Here is a 25,430-nt window from a genome sequence, read left to right as displayed (position 1 = left end):
ATAAGTTGCTGAGATTGGCTGCCAGCCTTATAGAGGGATTTGTAATTATGTTAATAATGTTGAAGTCAGCTTAAATTACCCCTAACCTGGTACTCGATACTTTTAAAATGTTTTATTACTGGTGCTGTGTGACTAGCACACAGCACCATCCTCCCCCTTCCAGTGCCCCCTGTGGCCCCGTTCAGACATAAAATATGTGTGGGGGGGGGGGGGAAGACAGTTCTTCATCCACTCTGCTCGTCTATAATTCATCCCACTCCACCTGCCGCTATAGTTCCCCTTATGATTTTATTGCACACAGCATGCAGGAGATGCGCTGTGTGTGATTGTGTGGTATTTGAGGTCAGAAGGATATCCGACCTCAAATACCACACAATTGCACACAGCTCCCCTGTGCGCTGTGTGCAGTAACTCATAAGGGGAACTATAGTGGCAGGTGGAGGGGGATGAATTATAGACGAGCAGAGGGGAGGAGGAACTGTCACTTCCTCCCTGCACATAATCGACTTTCTGCCTCAGTCGAAGATTATGACTGAGCAGAACGGGGACTACAGAGGGCACAGGAGGGGGGAAGGATGGTGTTGTGTGCTAGTCACAGCACCAGTAATTAAATAATATTAAAGTAGGTGGGGGGGGGGAGGGAACCAGGTCAGGGGTACTTTAAATTAACAGTTTTGTGGTTATTAGGGCTGTGGTCTGTCAGTCTAAGGCCAGCAATGGGTCTGACAACTAGTCATGTTACAAAGAAGAGAAATGCAATGTAAGTGACTTATTTCTTATGTAGCTCTTCATTGCAATAGGTATTATTAATGTGAAGATTCCTACCATCTTGCCGAGAGATTATAGTTTACTTCATTCTTTCCAAAAGCACTTCCTGACAACTACCTATACAAAGATTCTGGTTGGCTTGTCTTCTCAGTATGCCATTGCTATGATAAAAGTACACACACACACATACACACACTTTACAGTTTTGTTGCCATAATTGTCTTTAATGGATAGATTGCCTAGGCTCTTTTTCCAGCATCTAATGACTCAGTTCCCACTGAAGTTTTCCACCAAGTTGTGAGAAAGTGTGTGGTTCCTATCATCATTAGTTCAATGATAGTTGCTAGGTGATTAACAATACTTCTTATACTACTATTGGCTACAGGTATGTTTTGTGGAATAGTTGAAGTCATATATAATTTCAATCAAACATTTGTAATGATGCTGTGTTACTGGGTTTTAATAGCATTTTGTTTACAATAATAGAAGGGATATGGTGTTTGTGTTTCTCAGGATTAATTCTAGTTCGTGAAATTCAGTTTTTCATCATCACCCTACCCAAAACTAAGTCCATAGTGACAAAACAGTAGTGTTCATAATGACAAATAAATGTATAACTGGCAATGCAATATATTGCATTTGCATTTCATAGTGTTATCATATTATATATAATAATATAATATTGCATTTCATATTGTTCTTTTGGAGAACACACTGCCTGTTTTTTTGGTGTCCTAACCTTCTGCATAATTATGTTGTTTGAGAAGGTACGCTGCTTAATTATGTAGTTTAGGGGAAATGCCTATTGCCTACTTAATTATGAGCCAAGATTCTGCAAGTGGTTGTTTTAGGAAATGGTATACACACTATCTATTAAATAATTATGTTTGTTTAGTAATTAGGACCTATTATTTTTTGGGGGAATGAAGCATTCAGCTTAAACTGGTTTTGTTATACTGTCCTGATGAGCTAATAGTGTTTTTGGATAAAGAGCTGAAAATATGTTTGGCTTCTGTAAGGTAGACGTATTTTAAGTAGAAACATTGGAGTGATTTTTAAGATGACCATATACTGAATAGGTGTAATGATTGTGGAATTCTCTCCGTGATCAGCGCACAAGACGTGCGCTGACACTGCGGAAATCCTCCACAAGCGTATAATTTGAGGGAACCCAGCAAAAGGTGCAATGCACCTGTAGAGGGAAATTCCTGTCGGCAGGTGAAGCTGTGGAGTGCAGAGGAACAGCTCCTCTGCCCTGCCACAGATGCAAGACAGGAATTGCACGAAGGGAAGAAACGCAGGGCAAGATAGCCCTGAAAGAGAGAGATCAAAGCGACAGAGGGTATGTGTGTCCACCAATCTAGTCGCCACCCTGCGACGATGAACACACAACCATGAAGATAAAGTGAGAAGGCAATCGCCAGAGATGGCGATTGCTAACAGCGACACAAGACCGAATAAGCACAGATGAGGAATGTATGTATGTCCACCAATCTAGCCGCCAACCTGTGACGGTGGACACACAACAGAAGAAACCAAGTGAAAACGCAATCACAAGAGAAGTGATTGCGGAAGAGAATGAGCACAGGGACAGAATGTATGTATGTGCCCCAATCTAGTCGCCAACCCGCGACGGTGCACATACAACAGCAGATATGAAGTAGGAACGCAATCACGAGAGAGGCGATTGGCAGAGGTGACACAAGGCTACAGCAAGGCAGAGCACGAGAGTAGCAAAGGCACAGCAAATCATACAATGAGAAGATAAGGAAAATAACAAACGCTAGCTAAACGCGAACACCGCACTCATTCGCAACAGTGCACGCGTTTATGCGCGGTCTCCGCGTGTTAAGCACAACAGAGACAAGCACGCCTAACTAACCACCGACAGACAAACATAAAACAGAGGACGCGAGCGCTTGCTTAACGGTTACCTTGCCGGGCCTCCAGCAAGCGTTCATAGCAGACAAGACAGATACACGAAAACAGGAATAAGTGAGAGATACGAACCACTGCTCTTTCCGCCAGAGCAAGTGCGATCCAAGTACAGCAAGAGAGATGGAGATCAGACGGATCCACAGCACTAGCACCAGGAGAGTGCGATCCAGGCAAGACAGATCAGATGAGATAGCTGGTAGCAACCGCTGCTCCAGCTATACTCCAAGAACAAAGATCAGAACTACTTCCTGTCGACCACCGCTGGGACAGGACAATCGCAACATACAAACAAAACAGATATGCAATCCTAACTGCACTAGGGAACCTGCCTAGTGCAGTCCCAGGAATTACTCTAGGCTAATCTTCAAACAATGAGCAAGGCTGACACTCCAGGAGTGTTTCACAGGACTAACCCTTATGACCAGCCCAGGTCTGTGATATCACATGGTATATATATAGAGCAAGCCTACAAAGGATGTGGCTAGGCAATCTGCATGACAATTGTATGCAAATTCCTCAGCAGCAAGCTGCAAAACTGGCAAAAGGTCTCTCTTCCAGAGACCTGCAGAATGCAGACCTGAACAGTGGTCAAAAAGCTGCCTGCCTGCGCAGGCAGCCGAGCGGATCCTCACAATAGGTAAACAAGTGTTATGAATATGAACTAAGGGCACTTTTGGTCCCCTGCTTTTGCTCCTGCCAACACACTGGTTCTCATCAACTAGGCTATTAATAATTAGCTCTCTGTATAAAATGAGTTACCCATACCTCTTTTGTTACACTGTTGATGATTTAGTAAAGGTCCTGGTTTTACTGCACCTTGGAGAGCTGTGGACTATCCCTATTGTGTATATTCTGCACATTAGGTGGGGGGAATGATTGGTTGCATAAAGAGAGGGGTAGACTCAGGGATGATGCTCCACTGTGCACTCTCCCTCCCTGCACTATGTGCAATCTGCACTGAGCATTTGGTGACAGCAGTAGCTGCAAGTAGGCTAAGGCAGACAAAGTTAAATATTTCTTATATAAAACGTAAATCCTTTGTTGTAAATTAAGTGTTGAAATTATTTGTAAAGATACTATATGTATGCTAGACTTTTCTCCACTTTTAACCCATTCAGGTTCCGTCATTTTCACGTGAGAAATGTTCACCTCCCATTCATTAGCCTATAACTTTATCACTACTTATCACAATGCACTGATCTATATCTTGTTTTTTCCGCCACCAATTAGGCTTTCTTTGGGGGGTACATTTTGCTAAGAGCCACTTTACTGTAAATGCATTTAAACAGGAAGAATAAGAAAAAATGGAAAAATTCATTATTTCTCAGTTTTTAGCCATTATAGTTTTAAAATAATACATGCCTCCATAATTAAAACTCACGTATTGTATTTGCCCGTATGTCCCGGTTATTACACCGTTAAAATTATGTCCCTATCACAATGTATGGCGACAATATTTTATTTGGAAATAAAGGTGCATTTTTTCCATTTTGCATCTATCACTATTTACAAGTTTAAAATAAAAAAAATATAGAAATATTTCATCTTTACATTGATATTTAAAAAGTTTAGACCCTTAGGTAAATGTTTACATGTTTTTTTTTTATTGTAATGTTTTTTTTTTTATAGTAAACATTTTATTTGGGTAGTTTTGGGAGGGTGGGAGGTAAACAATAGATTTATAATGTAAATGTGTGTTAATTTGTATTTTTTTTTCTTACAGGTGTAGTATTACTTTTTAGCCACAAGATGGCGGCCATGAGTTTGTTTACATGACGTCACTCTAAGCGTAACACACGCTTAGAGTGACTCATCGGAGAGTAAACGGCCAGAAAAGGCGCAGCTTCCGAGAGAAGCTGACGCTTTTTCAGCGGGGGAGAGGAATCAATGATCGGGCACCATAGCCCGATACATTGATTCCCTGGCTACCGAATCCGCAGCCGGGAGTGCGCGTGCACGCGCGCGATCGGCCGCGGGAGTGCGCGGTAGCGCGCATGGTTCCTGGACGTAGAAACTACGTCCAGGAACCAAAATAGGTTAATCATGTTTCAGATTTATTGCAAATACAATAAATGTCATTTCTATTTAGATTTAATAACCAGGCCTAAGATTTTCTACAATCACTTAAATTGTTATCTGTATATTTAAAGGATATTCTAAATTCAGCAAAGGTGCTGCATACATTATAGCACACCTGGTAATAAAACAGCGCAGCCGTGATTCATCCATTTTGACATCTATTTTTAAGAATATGTCTTGGTTCAAAAATAAGTAATAGCTTATATTATTTTTGAAACATTTAATCTGCAAGGAGTTTGTATGTTCTCCCCGTGTCTGCATGGGTTTCCTCCGGGCACTCCGGTTTCCTCCCACATCCCAAAAACATACAGATAAGTTAATTGGCTCCCCCTAAAATAAAATTGACCCTAGACTACAATACATACACTACACGATACATACATAGAAATAGGACTCTGGTAGGGATTAGATTGTGAGCTCCTTTGATGGACAGTTAGTAACTAGACCATATACTATGGATAGTGCTGCGGAAGATGTCGGTGCTATATAAATACTAAAAATAATAATAATATTGCATCAAGCCTGTTTTAAACATATTATACAATCAAATCCCTTAACCCTCTAGGTTTATTTGATTATACAGTATATCTTAAGGTACCCATACATCTAGGGATGTATGGGCAGAGAGACCATGATTCAGATCTAATCTGATCAAAGAGAGATCTGTTGTCTGCCCATACACCACAGACTTATTCCAGATACATTTCAGCATGAAGTCCATCGGGAATCAGCCTAGCAATGCCCCCTCTGCTGCCTGCTTGGCCACACCTCAAGTATAAAAGGTTAGGGGAAAAATAAATGAATGATTTCATTATCAAGTCAGCGGCACAACAAAATGTAGGATAAAAGATGATGGCGCATATTCACGAAATGGCATTAAAATGCAGTGAGCATGCAATGAGTAATTAACACAAGCTGTGTTACCAAGATAAAGCGTACATTGCTAGGGTAATGCACGTTATGCTACTTGATACCCCTGCAATGCATGTGTTATGTAGGTCACAGGGGTTGCACTAATGTAACTGCCATGAGTATTTGTAAAATTGCCGTGTGCTGCTCATGCACAACAATTTTAATGCCATTTAATGAAACTGCCCAAATGGTTTTAGTTTCTGTTTCCCAAAGTTTTTAAAAGATTGAGTTCATCAAAAGTAGCTGTTAACCACTTAGGCCGGAGGGTTGTTTATTTTTTTGCATCTGAGCAACTTTCACCTCCCATTCATTTGCCAATAACTTTATCACTACTCATCACAATGAATGAATCTATATCTTGTTTTTTCCGCCACCAATTAGGCTTTCTGTGGGTGATACATTTTGCTGAAAAGGAATTTATTCTAAATCCATTTTATCAGGAATATTAAGAAAGAAATGGAAAAAAATCATTATTTCTCATCTTTTGGCCATTATAGTTTAAAATTCATACATGCTACCATAATTAATACCCATGTACTTTATTTGCCAATTTGTCCTGCTTATTACACCATTTAAATGATGTCCCTATCACAATGTATGGCGCCGATATTTTATTTGGAAGTAAAGGTGCAATTTTTCAATTTGCGTCCATCACTCTTTACAAGCCCATAATTTTTTTAAAAAATATAATATACTCCTTTGACATGCATATTTATAAAGTTCATACCCTTAGGTAACTATTTATGTGTTTTGTTTTTTTTTATTATTGTAATTTTTTTTTTTTATTAAAAATTGTATGTGGGTAATTTTTGGTGTGGGAGGTAAACAGTTTATTTTTTATGTAAAAAAGTGTATATGTCTAAAGGAAAATGTATGTGGGTGTAGTTTTACTATTTGGCCACAAGATGGCCACAGTCAAATAGTCCTGGGAGCGATCGAGCTCGCTCCCAGGAAGAAGAAAGAAGACACGGAACTTTTTGGTACGCAGAAAAGCTGCAGCGTCTAGAGAGACGCTGTCGGCTTTTCTCCGGGGGGATGCGATCGGTGAAAGGGATCTATAATCCCTTTCACTGTTCGCTCGGCTGACGGCAGGTAGCGGGAGCGCGCATGGGGGGGCCCGCGGGAGCGCGCACGACCCGCGGGAGTGCGCGCAGCCTAACTGGACGAGAAATCTCGTCCAGTTAGGCTTAAGTGGTTAAATAGAAAGTTGTTACCAGTTCTACATGAATACATATCACAACCACTCGGACTATTAAATTAATGGGCTTTGCTGGCATAGTGGAAAGAAAACTACAGCCAGACCTCATTAGCTGCTGAAACGTACAGTATACACAAAGAAAGGGAGCCAAGCATACCTTTCCTTGTTTGTGTATAGATTTATTTTTATTTTTATATGTTGCAATGTTTGCTGTTTCAATGCAACCAAAATAATTTTAAAACATTTGTTTTACTTTTATTTAAAATGAGTCTAGAATTGCTTTAAAGTGGAACTAAACTCTGAACTTACTCTCTGCTCTAAAAGTTAAGCCACAGCATGATAACCTTCAGGAATAAACAATCTTCATTACAATTTATGGAATTCCTAATCAAATCTAAAGCTGTTAAGAAATTCACAGCAGTGAATTTCTTAACAGCTGTATGTGGAATTAAAACTTTTCATTGTGTGCTTTGCAAGAGTTCAGATCTGCTTAAGTTTGTTCTTTATTTTATGTGTTATTTTGACATAAACTCTTTGTTGCTTGCATTTAAATTAATGAATTGTCCACGGCCAGATTTACATTTCACAAAATCTCCAATGCCTTAGACTTAATGCCCATGTAGCTGGTAAATAGATAGTGAAAGACTGGTAAAGCAGAAAATAGCTGAATGACATGAGCAGTGAAAAAAAAAATACAAAAGAGGAATTAGTGTTACTGAGTGAGCAGAACAATATTAGAAATATTGCAAATACTGAAAGTGATCCAGCACAGCTAATGCAATAGTAAACTGCAGCAGAACTAAGCAGTGTTGGTGTGGGGTGAGTCTCATACCATTACTAATATGCAATTTGCAAGAGCCTCCAACAGTGGTTAATGCTTACTGGAATTGAAATCACTGCCCATTTTTAATTATAAAATAGCAACTGTATTTGTTGTCGCTCTCTCTTTTTTTTTTTTTAATTCAGTCACACTAGGGGTTGGGAGTGGCCAAGTGTTATACTACATCTAGAAGTCACCTGTTGTTCATTAAAGAGGAATGCAGTGAAAATAGCGTAATGAAAAAAAAGTGCTTAATTTTTTACAATAATTACTTATAAATGATTTAGGCAGTGTTTGCCCATTGTAAAATCTTTCCTCGCCCTGATTTACAGTCTGAAATGTATCACATGGAAACATGTTTACTGCTGGCAGGTGATCTCTGTGGAAGGAGATGTTGCTTGCTTGGCAGCTGGAAACAGCTGTTATTTCCCACAATGCAAAAAGGTTCCCACAGTGTGATGTCAGTATCTAGGTGCTGACATCACACTGTGGGGGGTTTCACCACAATATCAGCCATACAGAGCCCCCTGATGATCCGTTTGAGAAAAGGTAAAGATTTCTAATGGGAAAGGGGGTATCAGCTACTGATTGGGATGAAGTCTAATACTTAGTTACAGCTTCTCTTTAAGGTGCTGCCATGCATTAGTGGACAAAGATTTCCATCTATGTCTGATGTCCCTGAGTGGGAGACGTGTGTGGCACATTACTCACAATGTGTAGGGGGTAAATTATGGGTACAAAGGATACCCCGCGCTGCACAAACATGAAAGGATCTCTACTTTCTCTTTTTATTTCCTTACAGAATTCAAATCAATAATTCAATAATATGCATTGAACAGGGACCACATTGTGTAGAGAAATATTAACAAGTACAATTATTTTTTTTAAATAAAATACAGAGTAAAAAAAAAATCGCAGTAAACATTAACCCATTCAGGTTCCGTGGTTTTCACGAGAGAAATGTTCACCTCCCATTCATTAGCCTATAACTTTATCACTACTTATCACAATGAACTGATCTATATCTTGTTTTTTCCGCCACCAATTAGGCTTTCTTTGGGGGGTACATTTTGCTAAGAGCCACTTTACTGTAAATGCATTTTAACAGGAAGAATAAGAAAAAAATGGAAAAATTCATTATTTCTCAGTTTTCAGCCATTATAGTTTTAAAATAATACATGCCTCCATAATTAAAACTCACGTATTGTATTTGCCCATATGTCCCGGTTATTACACCGTTAAAATTATGTCCCTATCACAATGTATGGCGACAATATTTTATTTGGAAATAAAGGTGCATTTTTTCCATTTTGCATCCATCACTATTAACAAGTTTAAAATAAAAAAAATATAGAAATATTTCATCTTTACATTGATATTTAAAAAGTTTAGACCCTTAGGTAAATATTTACATGTTTTTTTTTTTTTTTTATTGTAATGTTTTTTTTTATTTATAGTAAACATTTTATTTGGGTAGTTTTGGGAGGGTGGGGGGTAAACAATAGATTTATAATGTAAATGTGTGTTGATTTTAATTCATTTTTATTTTCAGGTGTAGTATTACTTTTTGGCCACAAGATGGCGGCCATGAGTTTGTTTACATGACGTCACTCTAAGCGTAACACACGCTTAGAGTGGCGCATCAGGCAGTGAATGGCCAGAAAAGGCGCAGCTTCCGAGAGAAGCTGTCGCTTTTTCAGAGGGGGAGAGGACTCAGTGATCGGACTTCATAGTCCGATACATTGATTCCCTGACTACCGAATCCGCGGCCGGGAGTGCGCGTGCACGCGCGCGATCGGCCGCGGGGGCGCGCAGTAGCGCACATGGTTTCTGGACGTAGTTTCTACGTCCAGAAACCAAAATAGGTTAATGACCTGACCTAACATAAAGCTGTCATTTGCCATTATAATTGATTTAAATTGTGCCAGCATATTCGGGGGCTTTGTCAAAATATATGTATATACACTTGTCACAAACAGTATAGTACAGATAATACATAAACAACAAGCAGTACGCCTGATGCACAGGAGAAATGGCAAGGTTATAAACAGCAGTAATGTGATGCTAGAAAAGTCAGGTTTAAAAGGATTGAAGCACAAGGAAAAGGTTGTTGGTGAAGATGCACTTACATTAAAAGTAGTGAGAACAGAAGAGGACACTTTGTTCCTAAAATACTTAAAGCTCAAGTACTGCTTGCAATTTCTACTTTGGATGTATTTTTGACAAATGTTATCAGCTTTTGCCTTAATCTGTATATATTAAGTTTCTAGAGGCAGTCTCAGTGTTCTCTACAAATCAGATTTATATGAGACTAATATAAAGCCTGACTCTGCTTCCATTACTAGCATAGCACTAATGAAAAGTTAATAGTATGGATGAGGGAGGTATCCTAGTGGGCCCCTGTGGTCCAGGGGCCCCAGTGCGGTTGCATCCTCTATTACTACACCAATGGGAACTACTGTCCATTTTGTCATGATGTTATCACTACAACTGACTTCTGATTATCTACTATTTGATCATAAGCCCAATTTGAATTATCTAAGTTTATTTTCATTATAAAGCTAGTATTAACACCTATATATGTGCATTGGATGTGGTAATCCTTAACAAACTATTTACTTACCCTAAATACATCTCTCTGACACAGCAGCTGTCATTGGTAGGTTTTGGAGCTTCATATCAAGAGTGCTTGGGGCCTCATGTAAAACTTGCACTGGACCCCCAAGCTCTTTAGTTGTGTCACTGGTAGTTCCAGTGCCAGATGTAATCTGCAAATCACTGCTTTTCTTGTAAAAGTACATCATTGACCTACCTCTTTCACCTTAAAGAGAAAAATTGAACTTTATCCCAATCAGTAGCTGATACCCCCTTTTACATGAGAAATAGAATGCTTTTCTCAAACAGACCATCAGGGGGCGCTGTGTGACTGATTTTGTGCTTAAACCCCTCCCACAAGAAGCTCTGAATACCGCGGAACTCTGGGCAAACTGCCACAATGTAACAATGTTCACAGACAGGAAATGGCTGTTTACAGCTGTCTAACAGCCAGAACAGCTAGAAACAGCTACATAACCTGCCCACAGTAACAATGTCACCATGTAATAAATGTCAGAATGTTAATCTGGGAGAGGAATGATTTTACAATGAGCAAACACTGACTAAATCATTTATACATAATAATTGTAAAAATGAAGCACTTTTTTATTACATTATTTTCACTGGAGTTCCTCTTTAAAGGAGAACTGTAGAGAGAGGTGTATGGAGACTGCCATATTTATTTCCATTTATGCAATACTAGTTACCAGGGCTATCCTGCTGATCCTCTGCCTCTAATACTTTTAGTCATAGACCCTGAACAAGCATGCAGCAGATCAGGTTTTTCTGACAATTTTGACAGATATGACAAGATTAGCTGCAAGCTTGTTTCTGGTGTGATTCAGCCACTACTTCAGCCAAATAGATCAGCAGGGCTGCCAGGCAACTGGTATTGCTTAAAAGGAAATAAATATGGCAGCCTCCATATACCTCTCACTGCAGTTCTCCTTTACCTTTCCTACTGAATCTTAGTGTGATCAGTGGCTTTTCTGATTAACGGGACATATTTGGCCTTTAATTCACTTTATTTTCTTCTGTTAGCTTTTCCCCAGGTTACAGCAGCCTGAATTTTAAAAACTACTTGGTGGGGCTTTTATAGAACATATTCTCAGGGTTTATTCACAGGGGGACGTTGCGTTGTAATGCGACGTTAATGTTACATATAATGCAGCATTACAACACAATGCAAAAAAATGTGGTAATATGCATTCATGCTGCATTACCGTCGCATGCAGTAGGTACAGTAAAGCCTACAGGGAATGGAAAGTATGCTTTTGCTGTACCTGGTAACATGAGAGGTTACCATAACGCTACATGTTAAAATGCGATTCTAACGTCACACTGTGAGCGTCCCATAGGATAAACATTGAAGTGCGGTAAGCTGCGTTATAAGACTTTATAATGCAGCTCCACAATGTCCCACTGAGTCTGTGACCAAAGTGTCTATTTTTTACCATGTGATCACTTTTATTGTTCAGTTTTGTGCAGATTCGCATCAGAGGTCTAGTATTGTATACTGATTGCTCAGAATATTTTTAGCATGGACCTGTTGCCCACTTTGAAATTTTTTTGGAAACAAAATCTGCAAAACAGATATTTTTTCAGAATTACTTTTCCCTAACATATTTATGTATAGTCTGTTTTCAGTAATTTTCCTAGATAATATACACGAAACATATAAGTATCATATTTTGTTTCATCATTTCTGTCTACAGAAAATACAATCAGAGTTAGTAAGCCATGAGATTGGTTTGGATGAAATGAAAAAACGAAATCAAGGAAAAGAAATGTCTAAAAAAACTCTTTTGCAAATTGATATAGCTCAGGTAAGAAAATACTTATTGTCCTTAATAATGTTTATATTAACTTTATTAGCATTATTGTTAGTAGTAGTGTGTTGATATGTACACAATGGTCAAAATTCATAACTATATGTCAGATATTAACAGCAAGTTTTTACATAACATTACGGGGTATATTCAGTAAACTGAACATGTTCAGGCAGTGCATGTTACATTAACCAGACTCCCATTATACATGAAACAACTAAGTTGCTGTTAAAAAAGCATCATAGGTGTTGCATTTATAATGTGAGTTACGTAAAGTGATACATAGTTTGAGTAAAGCCCAGTAAGCTTAACTTGCATTGTCTGCACACATTAAGTACCCTAAATTACCAATTATGAGAGTAAAATTCTTAACTTCTAAAAAATGTACCCTTTTATTGTATTCATAAGAGACTCCGACCAGTACTGCAAAGTACTTAAATATGTATACCTTTCTGTAGCTTCTTGTGCTCTCCTCTTTCATTTGATGCCTGAATTGCCACTCTACACCAAATAGTTTTTGTTCGATTTAAATAAAAAAATTGTGGCTGCCATCTTGGCTGTTATAACTTCCGGGTTACCCCTGTCTTCTCTGTTAGAGAAGTGAATTACTGAATGAAGCAGGAAGAGAAAATTACATACATGGCCATTGCGAGAGGCTCCTTAGAGGGGTCATAGCATGACTTTGTTGGAAGTCGTCTGGCCCCATGCATTATAGCGGCAATACCAGGGGGAGTTTGGATAAACAAGTGGCTGGTAAGTGTGATGACAAACTCAATTGTTTGTGGGTATGCTTAAAGGCATACCAATGAGAGGTGCTAGGAGTCACTTTAAGTAAAGAGTTTGCATTTGTACTCAAATATAAGACTAAGGACTTGTTCACATTATAAGGGATTTCACTTAACCACCTTAGCGGTATGGACGAGCTCAGCTCGTCCATTACCGCCAGAGGGTGCCGCTCAGGCCCTGCTGGGCCGATTTTGATCAAATAAAGAGCAGCACACGCAGCCGGCACTTTGCCAGCCGCGTGTGCTGCCCGATCGCCGCCGCTCTGCGGCGATCCGCCGCGAGCAGCGGCGAAAGAGGGTCCCCCCAGCCGCCTGAGCCCTGCGCATCCGGAACAAATAGTTCCGGCCAGCGCTAAGGGCTGGATCGGAGGCGGCTGACGTCAGGACGTCGGCTGACGTCCATGACGTCACTCCGCTCGTCGCCATGGTGACAGGAGAAGCCAAACACGGAAGGCTGCTCATTGCGGCCTTCCGTGTTACTTTTGGCCGCCGGAGGCGATCAGAAGAACGCCTCCGGAGCGCCATCTAGTGGGCTTTCATGCAGCCAACTTTCAGTTGGCTGCATGAAATAGTTTTTTTTTTATTTAAAAAAAACCCTCATGCAGCTGCCCTGGCGATCTTAATAGAACGCCAGGGTGGTTAATTTTAAGCACTGGTGATTTTAAAAATCGCCTTAAAAGCACTTGTGCAATGTTAGCTTATATGAGTGTTCTCACATAAGGGATGAGCTTTCTATCCAATCGCAAACGCGGCTCCTGCACCATTTCCAGAGCGTTTGCGATTTAATAGAAAGTATAGCAAAATTGCTTAAAGGGAAGGTTCAGGGACTATAAAAAAAATCCAAATCCACTTACCTGGGGCTTCCTCCAGCCCGTGGCAGGCAGGAGGTGCCCTCAGCGCCGCAGGCTCCCGGTGGTCTCCGGTGGTGCGCCCGACCTGGCCAGGCCGGCTGCCAGGTCGGGCTTCTTCTGCGCCCCAATCTGCATCTCACTGGTGCGCGCTGATGTCATCGGACGTCCTCCAGGCTGTACTGCGCAGGTTCAGAGCTACTACGCCTGCGCAGTACAGCCTGGAGGACGCCCGATGACGTCAGTGTGCACCAGTGAGACGCAGATTAGAGCGCAGAAGAATCCCAACCTGGCCGCCGGCCTGGCCAGGAAGGGCGTGCCACCGGAGACCACCGGGAGCCTGCGGAGCGGCGCCGAGGGCACCTCCTGCCTGCCATGGGCTGGAGGAAACCCAGGTAAGTGGATTTGGATTTTTTTTATAGTCCCTGAACCTTCCCTTTAAGCATTTGAAAAAGCGAATTGCTGAGCACTTTAATAAATAAATACATTGTATTTATTCCTTTCCAGGTTAAAGAGTTCACCTCCTGATTGACGTCAGGAAGTGAACAAAACATTGCTACGCAAAATTGCTTAGAAAAGCGCTTTTATAAGCGAAAATCGCTCTGAAAGCACTTAGAAAAGCGCTTACAAAATCACTCACAATATCACTCAGCGCTTGGGATTGCGCTGGCGCTTAGATTTATAATGTGAAATAAGCCTTAATCTAAATATCTGGCTTTTCAGAAAAAGTGGCAATTAAAAATGACTGAACTGGGCTTCACGATGATTGCTTTAATGAGGACTTTATCAAGTAAATGAACTGAAAAAAAAAATGATGTCAAGCAGTGGAATTTAAAAGTGGACCTGTCTAACCCGTTTAAAAAAAAAATAGAAAAAAAATATGCTCTGTAAAATGTATAGAAAAACAGAATGTGACAATTTGTAAACAGTTAAATTCTATATTTGATTAAAAATAGTACTAAAAAGATATTAAATGCTGAAATTGAGGCATTTTATTGTTTTATGAAACAAAAATGTGCTCAATTTGAATTTTATGCCATAACACGCTGTAAAAAAAAGTTGGGATAAGGAAATCGTCCAGACAGTGGACCAATGGGGAACCCTGGTGGGAGATCCAAAGAAGCTTTAATGGGGCTCCAAGATCCAGTAATTACAGGGAGAGAATACTATAATTAAAGTGTTGGGACTTGCGGCGAGAGGTGGTGGATGTCTAGCAGTGGCAGGTTATTTACTTAGGGGTAAATGGCACAGCTGCAGGGGACTTTGGTTATGTGTGGATGGCCCAATGGGGAGCTTTGGGTGTCTCTTTATTAAAGGAGCAGCAGAAGATGGTGGCAGATGTTTGGCAGGTGTGTCTATGGAAAGCAAGAGTGTAATGCTATGGTGCTGAAGGACAGTATCACAGTGTAAGACCTCACTCCCCATTGTTCGGGACATGAGAGCATCACTCAGGCTTTCGTCTGAGTAATGGTTCCTAATGATCGGTCATCGCGCAAGGAAACTGGCAATAGGATTTTTCTGGTATTCCTCATGCAATATCAAGGTGATAAGTAGCTTGCAGCTGCAAGCTACTTATCACCCTAAATAGGATATGACCATTGCCATTGGCTCATTGTGTTTTACCTTCTCAACAAGACAAACTACGTTTTAGTGGAAAAATATTTATTCATACACATAAGTCTTATGTGCATGAATAAATATTTTTTCACCAAAACTTGTTTTTTCTTTTTGAGAAGGTAAGACACAATGGGCCTGATTCAATTTACTTTTTCCTCTACATTTTTTCCTAGGACATCATTTTTGATCTTTTGTTTAAAATAACTTTTCAACACTTTTCAGTCCCAAAAAGTAGGTGAAAAAGTATTATCAAAATTTTTCAGAATTGTTTTTTTTTGTTTTTGATTGCTGGCTTGAAAGGTATTTTATTAATAAGATGTGAAAATATCAACTAAGAGAAAACTTGGAGAAAAAGTTAATTGAATTGGGCCCAATATCTCTTCCCTAATGTATAGTCTATATAGTGATATTCCTAGAGTGCTTCCACCAGAGTATATAGATTAGTTCCCACCCCTCAGGGTTTATAGTTTTTGAAGATTTTTTGTCCGAATATTTCCACCTATTGCAGCTATATTGCACCATTGGGTTCCTGGTCTCTCATTCTTTGAGAAACGTGGGGGTCATATAATATCGTTTGGATGCTACTGGCTAAGTTTTCTTTGTTTTGTTTAGACTGCAAATGCAAACTTCTGTTGTCCAAGTCAACAATGCAGTATGAATTGAGAAAAGGAATCTGTAATTTATTTCACATATTTAATTTCATGACTGATGCTGCAAACTCCTTAAGGAATAACATTTTTATTTTTTGAGGTAGAAAAATACATTTTAGACTTTTCTTTTTGGACAGAAAGAGCTTTCTTTTAGTGTTTTATATATATAAACAAATACAATTTAATGTATTTTTAGAAAGGTAATAATTGAAAACAAAAAATCTATATCAAATTGATTGTGCTAAAAATGTGAGTCCCACACAAAATTACCATAGTTTTTTGTTCCTAGAAAAAGTTACAAGAAGTTTCCACAAAATTTAGATTGTTCCAAAAACCAGTAAACTTTGAGCAGCGTCTCATAGAATCTAAAAGAATTTTGGATGAAGTGGCCTTTGAGTTACCAGCTTTGGATATGAAGAGTGTTGAGCAAGATGCTGTTCAAACACAATTGGACCATTGCATGGTAAGTTAATGTATGCATGCAATAAAGACTTCTGTTTGAAGTAGGAAAATGATGGAAAAAATATTATGAAAAGTTTTTGGGGTGGGTGGGGAGAAACTTTTCTCAGTCCCTGGAATGATTAATGGGTTTACTTGGGGCAGAAAAAAATGAGTGTCAACAATGAAAACTAATTATGGATTTTAACTCTTCCCTTCAGTTTTGTTTTCTCTCTGTAAGTCTTGGAGAGATAATGCATGTGGAATAGATGAAAACATTCTTCTGATTTAACATTCTGGCTTGTTCTATTATATGATACTGGTGTTAAATATGTTATTGCAGTTTGATGCTTTGTGATTTTTACTAGTTTACTTCTCAATCATTGAATTTAATGAAGCAGCAATGAACAAATGTGTATTTAATCTGTTTTTGGGGTCATTAAAAGGTCCAGTAAGCATAGTCATGGGTAAATTATTTAGATTACTTAGCTCAAAGATGAGTCTACAACATTGTCTCCCTTTTATCACAAAAGCTCAGTAGTGTAGTATTATACTGTACATGTGTCGAGCAGAATAAGTGAGTTTTAAATAAAATGTTAATTGTTAATGAATGCAAAATCAGAACTGTGTTATATGACCTTTAATAAAGTATAATATGTTCTAGATGAAACACACAGAATTTTTACATGCTGCTCACAGTTTATATTTTTCTGCTGGTATTCTAGCAGTGCGCCGACTACTATGGTAACATGCGCATTACTATAGTAATGGTGGCACTGCTGGAGTACCATGGGTCATGCTACTTAGAATATCTAGGTACACACAGAAGTAACAGTAATATTGCCATATGCTGTGCATGCACAGTAATATTATCAATGTACAATGAATCATCTCCATGATTAGATAGACCTGTAAGGACAGTGTCAAGCATATAAATAGCTAGACTGTGTTCCCTTTTCCTTTTACTGCCTAAAATAGTTAACCATCCAGGTATGCAAGTGACAGTTTCTCTCCAGTCGGGACCCAGTCAGATTATAGAAATCCTCAATGATAAGGAATTACAGCCGTAAACCTCTTTCCTAGCAGAGAAGAGCTTCTGAGTGTAGATGACAGATAAAAAAAAATTCAGTAGTTCATATTATTTAGCTCTCTAAGACACAGAAAGATTATGTAATTGAGCAGGGCAAAACAATAAATCTACTTTTTTTAAGTATTTAAACATAACATAAAACTATGGGATATCTTAAAAAGTATTTTGTGCGAGTAGGAGGATCGATACAATTGTTTCTCTCTTTGTTTTTCACTTTAAATCCACAGTTGATAATTATAGTTGCCATGTCAAAAAGGAAGGGTAGTCATATTTACCTTTTTTCTGACACTACTGCAGGAAAAAAGAAAAGAGGTGAAGAATGAGCAAATTGCAACAATGGCCTCAATTCACTACGCAGTTTAGACTAGTCTACTAATGGTTTTTAGTCTACTGATGGTTTGCTCAGTTGCATCAAAGGGGAATTTACTATTACCAGATGTTTTAGACCTGGTCTAAAACATTTGATAATTAGGTTGGTAAAGCAGGGGAAATGATCAAATGATGCAATTCACAAATGAGTAGCTATGACTGACATCCTTCTCCTCTGATGAGCTCTCCTCTGCTTACAATTAAACTCCTGCATAATTGATTCAAAAGGTTCCATCCTCACATTTAAAATACCTCACAGAATTACTTTACATACAGAAATCATCTGGTCTAATCTCTGTCAGAAAAAGTGGGCGTGGTTACTCCTTGTTTGCCTTCGTGAATTGTGTAATTACTGAATGTTAGAGCAGGTCTAAAAACAGGTCTAAAACATTACACCAAATCATCAGTAGATTCATCTGTAGACTTGTCTAAACTGCTTAGTGAATTGAGGCCAATGCCTTCATTATTGTTTACACATAAATGGGTACAAGTGCAATATGTGTTCAAATACATACAGTAGAGGATAATGCAAGGACTGAAAGCCCTGTACTGTATTTTCTTCATGTTTTCCTCTCTTGAGCTTGATCTTTTCAGCCAAATTGTAGCCTGCCTTAGGGTAGTACAATATAGTTGTTCTTAAAGGGGTTCTTTCGCGAAAAAAGTAGGCAGTTAAAAAATGTGACAGATGACAGGTTTTGGGCCAGTCCATCTTTTTAAGGGGGATTCTCAGGGCTTTCTTTGTTTTCAACAGCATTTCCTGAACAACAGTTGCAAAATCTAACTGACATAATAGTGTGCAAGTGATTAGGGAGGCCGGCTGGTATCTTACTATTTTGGCAGTTAAACTGCTGTTCAGGAAATGCTGTTGAAAACAAAGAAAGCCCTGAGAATCCCCCTTAAAAAGATGGACTTGCCCAAAACCTGTCATCTGTCACATTTTTTAACTCCCTACTTTTTTCGCGAAAGAACCCCTTTAAGATTGAGATAAAACTGTAACCTGGGAAATATGTATTGCAAATATTTGATCTTGTTGTCCATAGCAACTTAAAGTATTTTTTTTTCAAACTAGTAATGAAAAAACAAAACACTTGAAGCAAGACAAGTGTATCTGTGTAGCTATGCCAGAGATTTCAAACCTATATACCACAAACAAGAAAGACAGCAGTGAACTCATTATCACTTATTATGTCATTCTGTGCATGAATGTAACTTATTAGGCTGCTTATGCACATTATTAACGCAGATCTACTTTATGTTTCATGTCTTTGTGATATAACCCAACACTGAAATCGATATGTAATGATTCTGCAGTAGCACTGCTGTTGAACTACATGACCTGCCTGAGCTGGTATTCCCAGTAAAGCAGAAATTATAGATCAAGATTTTCAAATTTGTGATGATCTATGTGAAAACAAGTTAACAGTGCTCAAAACACAAGGAGATTCTTACTTGAAGGGCTTGTATAAAATAATCTAGCATGTGCTACATTCTGGTTTTGCACCATGCTTCAGTAGAGAAATGATACAGAGGCATGGAGGCTTCAGTATACAAAGGATACAGAAACAGGGAGGCTTCAGTAGAGAAATGATACAGAGGCATGGAGGCTTCAGTATACAAAGGATACAGAAACAGAGAGGCTTCAGTAGAGAAATGATACAGAGGCATGGAGGCTTCAGTATACAAAGGATACAGAAACAGGGAGGCTTCAGTAGAGAAATGATACAGAGGCATGGAGGCTTCAGTATACAAAGGATACAGAAACAGAGAGGCTTCAGTAGAGAAATGATACAGAGGCATGGAGGCTTCAGTATACAAAGGATACAGAAACAGGGAGGCTTCAGTAGAGAAATGATACAGAGGCATGGAGGCTTCAGTATACAAAGGATACAGAAACATGGAGGCTTCAGTAGAGAAATGATACAGAGGCATGGAGGCTTCAGTATACAAAGGATACAGAAACATGGAGGCTTCAGTAGAGAAATGATACAGAGGCATGGAGGCTTCAGTATACAAAGGATACAGAAACATGGAGGCTTCAGTAGAGAAATGATACAGAGGCATGGAGGCTTCAGTATACAAAAGATACAAAAACATGGAGGCTTCAGTAGAGAAATTATACAGAGACATGGAGGCTTCAGTAGAGAAATGATACAGAGGCATGGAGGCTTCAGTATACAAAGGATACAGAAACAGGGAGGCTTCAGTAGAGAAATGATACAGAGGCATGGAGGCTTCAGTATACAAAAGATACAAAAACATGGAGGCTTCAGTAGAGAAATTATACAGAGACATGGAGGCTTCAGTAGAGAAATGATACAGAGGCATGGAGGCTTCAGTATACAAAGGATACAGAAACAGGGAGGCTTCAGTAGAGAAATGATACAGAGGCATGGAGGCTTCAGTATACAAAGGATACAGAAACATGGAGGCTTCAGTAGAGAAATGATACAGAGGCATGGAGGCTTCAGTATACAAAAGATACAAAAACATGGAGGCTTCAGTAGAGAAATTATACAGAGACATGGAGGCTTCAGTAGAGAAATGATACAGAGGCATGGAGGCTTCAGTATACAAAGGATACAGAAACAGGGAGGCTTCAGTAGAGAAATGATACAGAGGCATGGAGGCTTCAGTATACAAAGGATACAGAAACAGGGAGGCTTCAGTAGAGAAATGATGCAGAGGCATGGAGGCTTCAGTATACAAAGGATACAGAAACAGGGAGGCTTCAGTAGAGAAATGATACAGAGGCATGGAGGCTTCAGTATACAAAGGATACAGAAACAGGGAGGCTTCAGTAGAGAAATGATACAGAGAAAGGGAGGCTTCAGTATACAAAGGATACCGAAACAGGGAGGCTTCAGTAGAGAAATGATACAGAGAAAGGGAGGCTTCAATAGAGAAAGGATACAGAGACATTGGAGGCTTCAATTTACACAGTTTGGAAAGCAGTTAGGACTTTGTGTCATGCAGCAAAGATGAACTGTATAATTTTAAAAAGCAACTTTAACCCAGGATTGAACTTCATCCCAATTAGTAGCCGATATCCCCTTTCTTACAAGAAATATTTACCTCTTTTGTAATAGTTTACCAGGGACATCTATGTGGCTGATGTTAAGATGAGACCCCTCCCAAACTGTTATGTTTAAGCCATGGCTATGGCAGTTTCCTGGCTCCTTGCAATGTGGGAGATAACATGATGTTGCCAAGAAAGCAGTACCTCCCTCTGTGTCAGCTGGATAGTGTACTATATAAAAATGGGCCAGCCTTTGGTAAGGGTTGGAGTCACAGCTCAAGTCAGTACATAAAACACTATGGAGTCTTTGGGCAAGGATCCCTAATGCTCCTGGTCCCCATGAAGAGCAAATGTAAAGCAGTTTGAGTCCACCAGGAGAAAAGCATGATATAAATGTTATGTGTATTGCATAAAAAAATGTATGCCTGCCAGCACTAAAGATGCTGACCTGCAGGTGAGTATCAATCATTTCTTGATCTATTTTTTTTACTTCTCACTTTGCTATGTTTTTATTAATTTTCCCATACTATCATCTTTCGGTAAATTAGGTAATGTCAAGTTAAAATTAGCATTACAACAAGGTGAAAAAAAACTGCAATTCAAGTATTATTCATGCTTGAAGAAAGGACACTTGTTTTATTAAAAAAAACGAATTGCACTGCAGGAGCTGGATCTGTCTATGTATGTATGTATGTTGTTGTATGACCAATATTTTAGCAACTGTTTAGCAACTCTCTCTGTGATCTGAGATGAGAACTGCAACATGTTGCAATGAAATAGCAGACTATTTTATGAGAATTCAGTCCATTTCAAACTAATATAGATCATGCCAGCATGACAGCAGTTGAAAATCCAGCTACTTACACCTTATATGCCAACCATTGACAATAACATGTTTGTCTTTATTTTGCAGAAACTCTACAAAATTTTAAGTGAGGTCAAATCTGAAGTAGAAACAGTAATAAAGACTGGACGTCAGATAGTTCAGAAACAGCAAACTGAGAACCCTAAAGATTTGGATGAGAGGCTGACAGCTTTAAAATTGCAGTATAATGAGCTAGGAGCTAAGGTATTATATGCTTACACTTTGTATGTTTTTGATGCATTATGTTTGTTATCCTTACTAGTAGTTATCTGTTTTGTCATACTGGTAAAATAGCTCTGCTTTTGTGTTTGCTTTGTATTCTCTCCTTAATTTAAAAGGGCATTTTCAATCCGTGTCTGCAGAATCAATCACGAACCCTTAATTTAATATACATAAACAGAAGCCCATCATATCTTCTAGAGGATCCATCAATCCCATCAATGGTAGCATTATCCGATTAACATACATGTGCATGATGACTTTTTTATCTGATCTTTGTCCTCCTCATATTTTGAGCAGATTTGTTGGCCATCTCACATTTTGTTTCTGATTGTTTGGCAGTAAAGTTTACTCCAGATTCTTGGACAATCAATCATTTAATTTGACCATTCCTTGGATAGGGTATGAATATCAGCTTATGTGTTTTAGGCATTAGTCTCTTCCCTAGCAAAAAAAAGATTGAAAATATTTAATAAATGTGCAGCTGAAAGATACATATGAGGATGCAAGAAGGAACAAATATCTGCCATCAATGTTTTGGCTACTACAGAAGACTGAATACACAAAAGTTCACATTAAGGCCTTGTTCACATCATACGCGCTGCCATACACATTTCGGCAGCGCGTATGAGTGTGACACACAAGAATGGCTGAAGCGCATAGACAACGCTTCTGGTTCCCATCATATGCACTGCACAGTAGTGCGTTGTGCTATCACTGCATGCATTTTTCAGTAATCGCAGCACTGACCCATTCACTGCAGTGAATGGGATCAGCAGTGCAGTGCATAGCGGTAAAGAGAGCGCACGATCGTACGTGTTGCATTCCAATCGCACAGTCATCTGTGCAAAATGATGTGAACAAGGCTTAATAGTGTGCCTGTGCAAAAAGTAAATAGCTATATATTTTTTATGGTCCCTGCCTCCTTACATAAAGGGATCATAAATTGTGCCTGTCCCATCTTTCATCACTAAGGAGATCCCGTTGACTAATTTTAATCTCCAGTGATGTAAAACTGTTGATAGGATTAATATGCATATGTCATTAATTAGCCTAGACTAGAAGCAGGACAAATATTTCAGGGGAGCCAGCAATAATTCTGTCATTCATTGAGGAAGGCAAAAGCAGGCCACAGACTTTGTGTACTCATCAGAGATTTAAAACAGGAATGATACAAAAAAAACTACAAGTCACAAAATAGATACATCAGAAAACAGGCAAATTATCACTTGTTTTTTTCTTCATACATTTAATTCATTTGATGCATTTTTGAACTATTGGTTGTTATGAATGAGCATCCAGTCTCCCAGCATTATCTCTGTGCAAGTATTTATTTTTTACAATAACTGGAACTTTTATAACCCAACATTTAATTATTTAGGATGGTTTTTCAAATACAAGCCTGTGATAGCAGCATGGCGTGGTGATGCGGGAGTTGTAGGGGGTGGTTGACACTAAGTTTGACCTGGACTAACCTAGTCACTTATATCAGCAAATACAAGTTATCCGTTCTTTACCCTTTATCTGGATAAGTATTAATGTGTACTTAACTTGTTTAAAGCACTTTAAAAAGTAATGGTGGATCACTACCTCAATAATTTGCATGTGAGATGCTCGTAGGACAGGGAAAGCAATTAGAGTGTAAAATAAATTGGATCCCAAGTTCAAATGCACATGAAGCTAATGGATGGGCATGGCATGTCCAGTATGAACAGAGATTTGTGAGTTAAAAATAACCATAGATATTGAGAAAAACCCAGAACCCAAATCAAGGCCAATCTCATATAGTGGCATAACAATAGCCATAGCAGCCATAACAGCTGCTATGGGGTCCTGGAGCATAGGGGGCCCAGTGGGTACTTAATGTATTCAATGTTAACTTTCTTGTGTTTCTTCACCCTCTGACTTTGTCGCAGTGCCCATGGATAATGTGCAGTGTTGATCGGATGAGAATGGAAACTGCCTAATTAACTCATATCAATAGGGTAGGGGCAGGTGGCATTGCTTAAGAGTGCCTACACCTGAGGGCCCCATAAAAGTTTTGCTATGGTGCCCCATGATCTCTAGCTATACCATTGACCATATGATCTTTTTACTAATGATGGATGCTATCATGTCTTATGTGAAGTCTTAAACAATCGGTTTTAAAATAAACACAAAAAAGCAATAGATTGCTTTAAAAAATGTTTTAATTGTATTCAATGCAATCAACATTTTCTGGCTCTTTAATCCAATGTCAACTGCACAAGGTTCACGTAAACAGGGTGCCAGGTGTCTGGCTGCAGTCCAGTTACTGCGAGAGGAGGAATTATTAAATCAGATGATTTCCTCTCTGTGAAGCTGCTGCACTGTGTATGAATGGTGTTGGTGTTACAGGTGCACTTGTCGTTTAAGAGAATAAGAAGTTTACATCATCTTTGGATGTTTTTAACAGCTGCTACATGTCATTACTATAACTATAAATACATATTTGGTAAGGTCAATAGATGGTCTTGTACACGTAGATAAAAATGTAAACATTTTATACCTATCAAGTATAGATATAGCCTCGCAGAGGTAAAAGGGATTGTTTAAATTCAGGAAAGCTCTTCTGATTAAAATGTTGCTTCAGGCTTGCCAGCAGGGTGTTTGTCCATTACTACTTCTACCTACACTATCCTCAGTCTATTGCACATAAGATTCAGAAATGTCACTGCATACATTATTTTAATTTATTTCATTGCCATCTGCAGGACTCCCTGTGAATTTAGCATTAGTGTTAAGTCATTTTTATCGGAAACCAACAAAGGTCTTTTTCATGCTATGTGCCCCGACGGAGGTGTATTGTGCTATAAATCCAAACACCTCCCATGTTGGAGACCATAGGCTAATTTAAAAAAGATGACTAGGGTGTAGTTCTTAATTAAGTTGCCAAACTGTGTCAACCTTTTTATTTAATGCCACATGAAATAAGACATCTTTTTTTAAAGCTTGGCATATAACAAATAGGAACAGAACCTGCTGAGGTGAACCTTGTGGTACTGAAGGAGTAAAAAGACTGAAAAGGAAAAAAAGAATCCTTACGGATCACTGTCTAATGAATATAAATTCACCAGGTGGGAGAGAACATTCACAGTTCTTGCAGGAAAGGCATTTAAAGGATAGCTGCACTTTTAAAGCTTCTAACTCTTTACTATAGTAGTATACTATAGTAACTCTTGCTGTAGTAGATCCTGAGCTATACTAAAATACAGTATATTACATTGTTAATGAGTTATAGAAAAACAAAAGATCCTAGTTGTTTATATAGTAGACAGCTGCAACTCAAAGAATTGGCTTAATTTCTTGTTCCTTTCCTTACTACCACTATATAAACAATTTAAGAACTATAGCAGCAGTATGTTTTCAAAGACAC

General features: G+C 38.8%; 1 protein-coding gene across 15 annotated transcripts in view; it reads left to right on the top strand.

Moving 5' to 3' along the window:
• Nucleotides 1–25,430, top strand: part of DMD (dystrophin) — a 3,066,377-nt gene that overhangs the window by 1,339,978 nt on the left and 1,700,969 nt on the right. For all 15 annotated transcript variants that reach the window (XM_068268325.1, XM_068268327.1, XM_068268324.1 and 12 more), the window contains 3 exons: nucleotides 12,026–12,136; nucleotides 16,329–16,502; nucleotides 21,866–22,021. In XM_068268325.1, the coding sequence (XP_068124426.1) occupies nucleotides 12,026–12,136; nucleotides 16,329–16,502; nucleotides 21,866–22,021 (441 nt within the window). The remainder of the gene's footprint in view (nucleotides 1–12,025; nucleotides 12,137–16,328; nucleotides 16,503–21,865; nucleotides 22,022–25,430) is intronic.

The sequence above is a fragment of the Hyperolius riggenbachi genome, chromosome 2 (assembly GCF_040937935.1).
Source record: "Hyperolius riggenbachi isolate aHypRig1 chromosome 2, aHypRig1.pri, whole genome shotgun sequence".
NCBI lineage: Eukaryota > Metazoa > Chordata > Amphibia > Anura > Hyperoliidae > Hyperolius > Hyperolius riggenbachi.
This window is presented reverse-complemented; position numbering and strand designations above follow the sequence as displayed.